Raw genomic sequence first — 10553 nt, forward strand, 5'->3', positions numbered from 1 at the left:
TTCAGTAAGGAACTAGTGATGCAGTTGACGTGGATCGGAAAGAATTACTATCACCAATGAAATCAAAATTAGGTTTTATTTAAGTAATTACAATCTTAATAGATTTATTGACATTAATAATAAAAAAAATGGTGACCATGATTGGACGCTTTATCAAATCCGACTTGTTTTATATTTTTTATATTTTTCCTTTGGTAGAACAGCACTGTGATATTGCACCAGACACCAGTAGGTGGCGGTAATACACATTCCCGCTGTTTCCCGACCCCCCTAAATTTAAATGAGAAGGATGAAGAAGAACTTCAAACTTAGAGCCCCTTTTTACGCTGTTGGTCGAAACTTTTTCTATTTTAGGCCCTTCCATATTGTTAAATCGCGGGATGGAACTGAATTTCCTTAAACACTTAAATGATAATACAGCCGAGTTTAAGAGGACTCTGGATAGAATCGTCGACAAGGTCTGTTTGCGGCAACAGTTCTGTCTTTTATACAGCATACTGCTGTTAAAGTGTTGTACACATAATGTATGCTAATATTTATATATATTTTAAACAGTATTCAAAACTTAACGATGAAGACGAGGCGATAGATGTGGACATCAGCAAAATAACAACAAAGAGTGAGTATGACTATGTTTTCGATTTAAAAAGGGTTACCTTCGTCGCCATCTGCTGTCGTGTTGCTGCTGTTGCTGATAGACCGTTGGTAGTACGTGCTGGCATAGAGTGCTGGAGTGAAGCCGCCATATTGGTACTCCTAGTTAGACCGCTGGCAATGTTAACAACACATGCGCTACAGCATCAAACAACGATGATGTTCTCATTTTCAGGGGGCCTTAAGACTTTTAAATAAAGATAAATTCATCACTTGGACACACACTTGCTGTTTCATAGCATTAGTAGATTACTGTAATTTATGATAAAAACAAACATTGGCACATGCCATTGCTTATTTGTAATGAAGTCGGTTAAGTCTATAAATCATTTAATATGACTTTTTATACAAACCCATCACAGCATAATAATACAGATGTGCCCAAAGTGTTAAATTGATATACATGTATTGATGACATTGTTGTAATTACATATAATTTCAAGAGTTCACATCAAGACTGAATTACAAGTACATGTCTGTTAATCTATAGTGTTTTCCTTTTTGCGTGATGCTATATACTCTTATGCTGTCTTTGTACATTAGCCTTCAAAATGTTTGAGTAGCTTTTTTTCGTCAATATAACATGCAATATATTGCAGTACATTACTTTTTTAAATGAGAAATACAACAAACACTACAAAAACGACAGCATCATCCACTTAATAAAGAATTACTACATTGACATTTTACAGTGAATTACTTTCCATTTACTTTTTATTTTCTAACATTAGACACAATGTCAAAAGCTAACTTAGTCAATGTCTTCGAGTCAGTCCCAGATAGTCAGACTAATGTTACGATACATACTATACCAGGCATCCCCTAAGTCGGTCCTCAAGGGCCGCTGTCCTGCCGCTTTTAGAGGTTTCTCTGCTTTAGCACAGCTGATTATGATGATTGAAGTTCAGCAAAAGCCTTTTAATCAACTATCAATGTAAATCAGCTGTGCTGGAGCAGCAAAACCTCTAAAACCTGCAGGACAGCATCCCTCCATGACTGACTTTGGGGATGCCTGTACTATACTATAGGAAACATTGGCGTGTAGTATATGGATTTTCTTGGTACACTAAAGTTACCTTCGATAGATTTGGACAGATTTGTCATTTTGTATACACAAGTGTAAAACAAAAAGAAATTTTGTTAAAAACAGCTCTCTAGACAATTTCATTTTTTTAAAAACAGTAAAAAATATTTAAAAACAGTCATAAACATATGACTTTATATTTAAAGGTCTAACATTTTAGTTTTTTTTGTTCTGTTTTTTTTCTTTACCTTTAAAAACATCTTCCTACAACTGGCAAACTGCTTGTTTTTGCAGCATTTTTATGTCTCTGTGGGGGGGTACCAATATGGCAGCCAATGGCTCCACTTTGTGTGGGCTATCAGTAACTCGGTGAATAGAGATCAGTGTTTGCACCCCAGCTAAAACATTCTTCTTCTTTTCTATAATGGCGGATCGCAATAAACTTTTAGGTGCATACCGCCAGCAACTGTACATGAGTGTGTAGCGACACTATTTTACATTTATCAAATTCTATTTATTTTCTTTCTGAAGATAAATAATGTTTTCCTTAATCTGTAAATATACTTTATATTTCCTTAATTTCCCTTAAAAGGGAACACTTTTTTTTTTCTTTGTACATTGGCCCCTTGATTTTACGTTATAACATCATGTTCTAGTCACCCATATTAGTTTTGTGTCATTTGAAGCTGTTCCTAAGATATTTGGTTTTGTAGTATATGGGCAACAAGTTAAAGGCACAAACTAAACTGTTCATAATTTATCATTTATGGTACGCCAGCATTCATAACATGCAGGCTAATCACTGTCCCCCAGACATCCGCAGGTTATATTTTTTATATATATATGACGTCACCTTTTTCCTTTCATTCCAACCATTATTCTTGATTTTTCCCTTTCATGTTCATAAGTTTTATAGTTCCTCAATTTGTGTTCTTCATTCTCTTTCTTCACATTTATCGTTATTTTTCCTCCATATTAAATATAAATTGTCTTTTAAATAGGTATTACACTCTCTTAATCTAATTATTCATTGTTAGTTCTTCCCTTCTGTTTCTATCATTAATATTTCTCTTTAATACTGACTTTTGTACTTTATATAATCTTCGTCCTTTCTTTTCTTCATTTCACATTTTTTTTTGCCATTTTTCAATTTCTTTACTTTTAACAAGTAATTTCCCTTGCCCTAAAGGAATTGTAACCACTATTGTCCCCTCTAAAGCCCTTTTTGCTGATTTATCTGCCTTTTTTATTGCCTTTTCCACCTTCATGTGCTGGCGCCTAACATATACCCTTATATAATCTAAACAGACTGTGCTGAATTTCTAATACTAAACCTTTTCTATTATTTCCTTCTTTCTGAATACTTTCTAAACTGCTTTGGAATCTGTACAGGCCACCACCCTGTCTTGTCTAACTTCCTCTACCCATTATAAGCTTAGTATAACTGCCACCATTTCTGCTTTGAAAACAGATTGTTGGTCTGATTTTTTTTAGAAATGTATATTTTAAACTAGATATTTAAATTCTGCTACCCTTTCCAACGGATGTCCATATAATGTAATTGTTCCTATATCTATATTTCTCTTTTTCCCCGTCTATGAATGTCTGTAAGATGTTCTTCATTAGGCAGAAAATGTCGCACCTAATAAATCTGCCTTATCTTTACTTAAAGACATCTCCTGACCTCCATCTAAGGCTGGTATTCTAACATCATTCCTTTTGCCCGTCCTTTTCCTAAATTCTGTCATTTTATTTCTGAACCTATTGGGAAACAATTTTCTCTCTATTTTCTTTTTTGCTTCCTTAATAGTTTTACGAACCATTGCTCTTTTCGTTTTCTATTAAATACGGTTTTTGTTTCTTAAATTTTTCTGCATTATTTTGAATACGATCTTTAACTACTCTATTACATTCCTCATCCTACCAAGGAACTACTTTTTTTTCTTTTACTTTTATGTTTGGTATGCTAGAACGTGCAGCATTTAAAAGGGGAATGCAGTTTTTTTTTTTACATTGGGCCCTTGATTTTACGTCATTATGTCATGTTCTACTCACCCATATGAGTTTTGTGTCATTTGGAGCCGTTCTGAAGATATTCGGTTAGGTTATATCCAAGTAATGTCTTTCTATGGGCAATGACTTGAAGGCACAAACTAAACTGTTCATCATTTATTCTTTATGGCACGCCAGCATTCATAATATGTAGGCGAATCACTGTCCTCCAGACATCCGCAGTTATATTTTTTTATATTTATATGTTTTAAAAACAAATCGACGCGTGTATGATGTCATCCTGAAATGACTCCTCTCGACCTTTCTAAAGATCCTGGAATGTACCGTATTTTCACGACCATAAGGCGCACCGTACTAAAAGGCGCAGTCTCAGTTTTGTGTGCCATTTCTGTGTTTAACATACACATAAGCGCACCGGATTATAGGGCACGTTTTTTATATACAGGTACATGTCCTCTACCACTTTTAAATACCTCTACTGCGTATTTAAAAATAGAGCGGGAGCAAAACTGAGTATGACTGTGCTTTATTCATGTATTTATTACGAAGTATTATTCAAACCTGGGAGCTGGCCGCGAGACAGACACATCGCTGATGACACAGGGCTGTGATCACTCCTCTGAAACAGTTTATTGACGCATAAATTAACCTAAAATCCTGAAACCTGCCGACAGAATATGTTTGCTTTTATCATCCTGCTCCCTGCAGTTTAGATTATTTAGATGAAAAACACCTACCAGCTGCCGCGGTGAATCCCGGAGGCTACCCAGCCCAGAGGCTGCTGTTTAATTAAGTTTTCAGGTAGAAAAATAGAGCTGGAGCAAAACTGAGTATGATTGTGCTTTATTCAAGTATTTATTACAAAGTATTAATCCAACCCATCGAAGTCATCATCCTCTGTTTCTGAATTAAACAGCTGCGCTAAATCAGACATGCCAGTTTCCCCTTCTTCGCTGTCAGAGTCACTTTCCATGCCGGGCGGCTCCTCGGATATGATGCCGGCTTTTGCAAAAAGCTCACACAACAGTGCCAGCAGACACGTTAGTCCAAGCATCAACAATCCATCCGCAAACGGTGGCGTAACTTGCCCGGCGCTGCCTTCCACTTTTCGTGAAACTGTGGTCTCCGTCTTATCCATCGCTCCCACGCCGCTCGCAGCCTTACTTTGAACGGCCGGTTCACACCGATGTCGAGCGGTTGAAATTCCTTTGTCAGACCCCCGGGATAACGGCGAGCACAGCCTTCATTTGTTTCACCTTTTTTTCACATCGGCTGTGAGATGGGCACGCATGGAGTCACAGATTAACAGCGATGGTGAAAAAAACACCTGGTCTCCTCACGCTTTCTTCATCTCCTCATCCATCCAGCCCTTTTCATTTGCCTTAATATCATATGTCATCAGAGCGGTGTCTGTCTCAAGGCCAGCTCCCAGGTTTGATTAATACTTTGTATTAAATACACCTTGCAGCTATATTTGCTGTGATCAGTCGGAATAAGGTCTTTTTAATATGTTTTTAAGTGGGAAAATCCACCTGAAAACTGGATAATAAAAGCAAACATATTCTGTTGGCAGGTTAAGTTAAGTAGGCGTCAATAAACTGTTTCAGAGGAGCGATCACAGCGCTTTGTATATGTGTATCATCAGCGATGTGTCTGTCTCGCTGTCAGCTCCCAGATCAGCTTCTCTGATTGGTTGATGAGATGGGCACGCATGGACTCCCAGATTAACAGCAATGGTGATGAGTGAAAAAAAACCCACCTGGTCTTCTTACATTCACCTCCCTCAGCCACTCTTTCATCATCTTCTCAATGAGGTGGTCTCAAAAGTCCGCAGTAACAACACACATAGGGCGCACCGCACCAAAGGGCGCGCCGCACATTTTGAGGAGAAAAAAAGACGTTTATATGCGCCTTATAGTCGTGAAATATGGTATGTTTTAGTTCTTTGCCCCATCAGGGTTTTTATTTTGATTATCTTCTGTTGTTGTGATTCACTGACAGCATGTATTAGCACTCTTCTGTTTTGATTTTCTCTATGAATATATATCGCCCCTCTTGCTTGAATTCCACCATGATTTTAAATTCTACTTCTATGGTAGTCATCCTGCTCTCTTGAACTCACTCGTTTGTTTTTCCTTTTGCAAACTTCTGCTCTTCCCTCACTTTCTTCCCACTAAACTGTTGTCCTTTCTTGTCTCTTCCTAAGTGCTCTTTTCATTTGTGATGATGTTGATATCATCCATTCCTTCTCATTTCCAATATTTCTTCCTGATGTAGAAAGCCATGTTGCTATAGTCGATGTACAGCTTATGCGATCCATCAAAATCAAATCAAATCCTACCGACTTCTTTTGTTTGCCACGTTAACTCGCTTCTCCTTCTACCTTCCACATCCCGCTCATACCTGCCCCAGATAAAACATAACTCACTTTCTCCATTTTAAATTCATTGACCTTTAACTATTGCAAACATTTAATTGCTGACAAAATAAGTTATTTTGTGGATCACATATTTAAAATTAATGTGTTTCTTTTTTATTTCATTTCACAGCTCTTGTATCGTACGTGGGACGTTCCAACAAGTTTCTAAAGTCAAAGGTTTGTGATTGATTTAGTCATAAAATGCATATGTGCTGTCTTTTGAAATTTATATATATTATATCAGAGACCTACATGTATTCTCTCCTTAGACCCAGCCAGATCTAGAGGATCAATCCTTAAACTGTAAGTTTACATAATATCTTAATAAAACTATTAAAGATTTACTTTTTTGGGTGCTGGTCTGTCTTAAACCATGTCTATATTTCTTTGTAGCAGATACATCTTCAAACTCTGAGGTAAAACATATTTGTAAATATCTGACAATCATGCTAAGAATATCTTTAATAGTAATAACAGAGTGTGCTTTTCTTAATAGTTACATTTTCCCCATGATGATGATGAATCGGAAAACCAAAGTGTCTACAGCACGGAACTTCCTGAGGACAATGGCGGTAAGGATGGCGGTTAGGATACAGAAAGTTCTTATTATTGAATTTAAGAAGGAAAAAAAATGTCACTCTTATACTAATGAATAAATTCACATATTTAGGGGACAGATTTAGCTATTGGTGTTGAATTGTGCACATCTGGCTTTCATATAGGAAATTAGAGAAGAAAGCTGATTATAAATCCAGCAGATGTCCTGTTTTTACTTTCCCCTGTTCTATGTAACACTCAAAGCAAACATTTGGAAGAAGTGCCCTAGTTGGATCAGGCCAGAACTGAACAGTAGTAATCATTGCCTCAAATGTATTAAGAAGCTTTTTTTTTTATGGTTTATCCAATGTTTTAGGAGAAGCTAATTCATGAACCTGTGGGTTATTAATTGTGGGGTTATTCAGTTTGTTGTTAATAGCAGAAATTGCGTTTGTTAGGATCTAAAACACTCAGTTTTTAACCGAGCCAAGCTGGTTAAGACTTTCAGCTTTATTTGGAAAGAGATTGTTCTTTGGGGCGAAACGTATGAGTTGTAAGTCATGTGGGAGTTTCCACTCAATAATCATGCAGAACTTTTTATTAGTTCTGCTCTATTGGATAAAATCCCCTTACTACATTGGAGTTTTTGCATGTAATTTGACAGACCAGGAACCATTTTGAGAGGTGTGAATAGTTTTGTTAAGTACTGTGAAGATCTGATGTAGATATTTGTTGTCTGTGATAATATCCAGCAGATAAGGCAATGCGCTTGTTGGATGAAAGCTGCTGGAATTGGTCAGAGAACGAGCCCCAGCCACCGGACCAGGATGGAGATGTGAGTAGCCAGAGCTACTCCCTGGCTGAGCTCTACCCAACGATGGTCAGTCGGATAAGAAGAGCCTGGCATCGGCAGGCTGTCTCTGTGGCCGCCGGCTCTGTGGTGAGGAGGTACCGCAGATGGAGGCAGAGGCCTAAAGGAATCCTGAACAGCACATTTGACCTCACAGCAAGACCAGCTTATGATGGTACAAAAGTCTCAAGCAGTAAGAGGCTGGTCAGAGAGGGATCAGGCAGCCTTTCAAAGAGTATGGGGATTGAAACAATGCCTCATCCTATCCTATCAACTGTGACGACCCTGAGTCCCAGACGGCAGTTTCCTGGAAGGAAGAGAAGATTGTCGATTGGAGAGACCTTGCATCCCTGCAGCGTAATGAGCATGTCTGACAAAGCCAACCCAACACAGGTTTCATTGAATGAGACTTTCTTTGTGCTTGAGCAGAGCCCCCCATGCAAAAAGTCCCACTTTGAGGAGCAAATTCCCATCAATGCTGCCACTCCTTCAAAGTGCCACTGCTCTGATGCTGAATCATCCATGGATCAGTTCTTCAAGAGAAAAGGGCTATCTGGTTCTTCACAGTCAGCGTATGTTTCAACCTACGTAGCAGAAGCTCCCTCTGTGCCTTACATTTACAGCTCCCAAGACAGGCAGAGTCCTTTTAAGGCAAGCAGAATGGGAACCCTCAGTAGGTCACCTCATGCATTTTCCAGAAGCCCCAATGGTTATGGTTCGACAGAGCCTATGACATCTAGATCACCAGCCATCCTTATGCCTTCTCCTCCAAAGAGGTCTGCTGGGCTTCATTACCCCCATGACTCCAGTCAGTCACCCAAGTCGCTGCCCCATTCTCATCTGTCAGCCCAGCGAGCAGAGAGCCACCGGGGTTTCAGACAGCACCTCTCCTTCGACTCCTCCCTGTCACGCCCCTTCTCTATGTCACCAAAGCAAGTGGATGAGGATTTCAAAAAGCTTTACCACAAGTTTGTGTGCTGCAATGAATCCAATGCCTTCAACGCCCCTCCTTGTCGATTGTGTGGAAGGAGCTCTGAGGCCAGAAGGGTCCTCTCCCCCCTGTCTTTGGCAACCCCTGCCTTGTCACCCCACCGCTCCAACCTGAGTAAGTGGTACATGGAGGAGAGTGAGGAAAGCCACCCACAGTCCAAACGCCTCAGGGAGGATACCTTTACCTACTCCCCGGGGTCGAAAAAGCAAAGCAACGAGACGCTGAGACGGCGTCGCCTATCTCGGTCTGAGGCGGGGCCATCTTTCTGTACAGCCCCTAACAGCGTCAGTGAGACTCAGCAACCCGCAGAAAATGTGGAGGAATGGCTGATCAAACACCAGCCTTTCTTTGCAGGTGAGCCCCAGCTGGAATCCAGCTGATCATACAGACCTTTGTTTGGTTATACAGGTACATTGCAATTACTCAGAGCATCGTTAAACAGTTCATTCATTTCTGTTAGCCTTTAATTATTATAGCTTGCAGCCAATGAAAGATTTTATATTTAGAATACAGATGTAGACTTATAGATTTTTAACTCAAATAAAGTTATGACCTACAGAACTGCAAACATACAAGGTAATTGCTACTGACCCCAGCTTCAAGCACATTCACTGAAATGTAAGTGGAAGGTAAAGGTATTTATAAAAACTGGAGTTTTTAGAAGATTTTGAAGGAAACTAGTCCAGACTGCATTGAGTTCGGTGCTAATAAAGCAACCTCACACATATTTAGTAGTGACTATAAAGTGACATTCCTTTATAGGCCACTGTAGAACTAACCCTGTCAGAGTTGGCTGGGCTAAAACGAAACCCTTGCTCAGTTAACCAAGGTCCGTCGCTCACTTGAAAGGTTTGCATTTCATCTGGAGGTCAAGGTCACAGTCTGGAGTAAAGATGGGAGGTGTGGTATACATGTTGCTTGAAATTTTGGCAGCTATTAGTGGTGCCACATAATCTCCTGAAGGCTGATTTATACTTTGAAACCAGGTCCTCTGCGTAGTTGTCGCAGTGAACAAAAAGCCGTCCCGGGCCCCTCCGGTGCACCTCTCGGAAATTGTAACTGACCGCAGACCGCCAGACAGGAGGCCGGCTTGTTGTTTTTATGACCGAGATTGCAGAAAACAACTCGTCAAGTTCGACCAGCTAGAAGTCATGTCCCTCCGTTGTCAGACTAAACTCTCCCCCACTTCCTCATTGCCTCGGCCGTATCTAGACCTACAGTGTATAGCAAAAACCACGCTTTAATATTGAGCATAAATCAAAAATCACTGCGACACACTGCTGCAGGACTATAACCAGCCCTTGACGCTTGGCTGAGTGTTTTCTGAAGCTCAAAGCCAGTACAGCCCCTACTTTACGGGGATGCTGACAATCTTTTCCAGCAAGTGTTGGTACCTGCCCTCACTACTAAAGGTACTGAACGCTTGTTCAATAACCTAGGTGTTACTGGTCTTGAGGGGCCTGACATGAGAAAATCTGAAGTACTGCCAAGAGCAAGCTGAGGCACCAGAACCAGCCAACCCAGGCTTCCTCAACACCTCAGCAAAGCCACAGGGAGATCTCCTCCATGGCACTATCCCTTGATGCAGTGAATCATTGAATAGGGAACACTAGCTATTGAGTTCCTAAACCATCGACTTCAGTAGGCCCTTCTCAGAAAATTAGACATAATCCCAACTTTAGAGCACTTCTGTTGTTCTAATTAAGAGAAACTCAATGTCGGATTTTCATGCACTGTAAGCAACAGACATAAAAACATGTCCTGCACTGATAAACCTGAGATCCACCAATGTGCTTAAATCATATTTTAATGTTAACAGGATGTTCACTTCAAAATGAAAATTTCAAAGGCTGCTCTGGTGATTTAAGTCCTCTGCAAGTATTTCCACTTCCCCTGACTTCAGTATGGTTGTTTTTCTTTCCCAACAGCCAAAGCCTACAGATGAACCAGGACTCATCTGCAGATGTTGACCTACCCTACCTGCTCATGGATCGTTTTTCCAAGATCTAATCTAAGTTTTTTAATGCATCCTTTTTTTTTTTTTTTTGTCAAAAAACACCTTAAT

The 10553-nt window shown here is 39.8% G+C and overlaps 1 protein-coding gene across 6 annotated transcripts; it reads left to right on the plus strand.

The window, feature by feature from the left end:
* The first annotated feature begins 276 nt into the window (after nt 1–276).
* Nucleotides 277–10510, plus strand: LOC119780630. Of its 6 annotated transcripts, none has more exons than XM_038280728.1 (8): nt 277–458; nt 556–619; nt 6241–6287; nt 6380–6413; nt 6504–6526; nt 6607–6694; nt 7400–8842; nt 10417–10510. In XM_038280728.1, exons 1-8 carry the CDS (start codon nt 381–383, stop codon nt 10431–10433), a joined length of 1794 nt encoding a protein of 597 aa, XP_038136656.1. In that variant the 5' UTR covers nt 277–380; the 3' UTR covers nt 10434–10510. The 6 variants fall into 6 exon arrangements, with proteins under 6 accessions (XP_038136656.1, XP_038136658.1, XP_038136657.1 ...); XM_038280730.1 differs by having other exon boundaries at nt 6607–6682; XM_038280729.1 differs by having other exon boundaries at nt 6507–6526.
* Nucleotides 10511–10553: the final 43 nt, after the last annotated feature.

The sequence above is a fragment of the Cyprinodon tularosa genome, unplaced genomic scaffold (assembly GCF_016077235.1).
Source record: "Cyprinodon tularosa strain WSP-4 unplaced genomic scaffold, ASM1607723v1 ctg163, whole genome shotgun sequence".
Taxonomy (NCBI): domain Eukaryota; kingdom Metazoa; phylum Chordata; class Actinopteri; order Cyprinodontiformes; family Cyprinodontidae; genus Cyprinodon; species Cyprinodon tularosa.

Bases quoted from the DNA above. Each gene is read 5' to 3' on its own strand.
- LOC119780630 (XM_038280728.1), top strand. From the start codon at position 381: ATGGAACTGAATTTCCTTAAACACTTAAATGATAATACAGCCGAGTTT. The intron at 620-6,240 runs GTGAGTATGACT...TTCATTTCACAG, and splicing joins CAGCAAAATAACAACAAAGA to CTCTTGTATCGTACGTGGGA. The intron at 6,695-7,399 runs GTTAGGATACAG...GATAATATCCAG, and splicing joins CAATGGCGGTAAGGATGGCG to CAGATAAGGCAATGCGCTTG.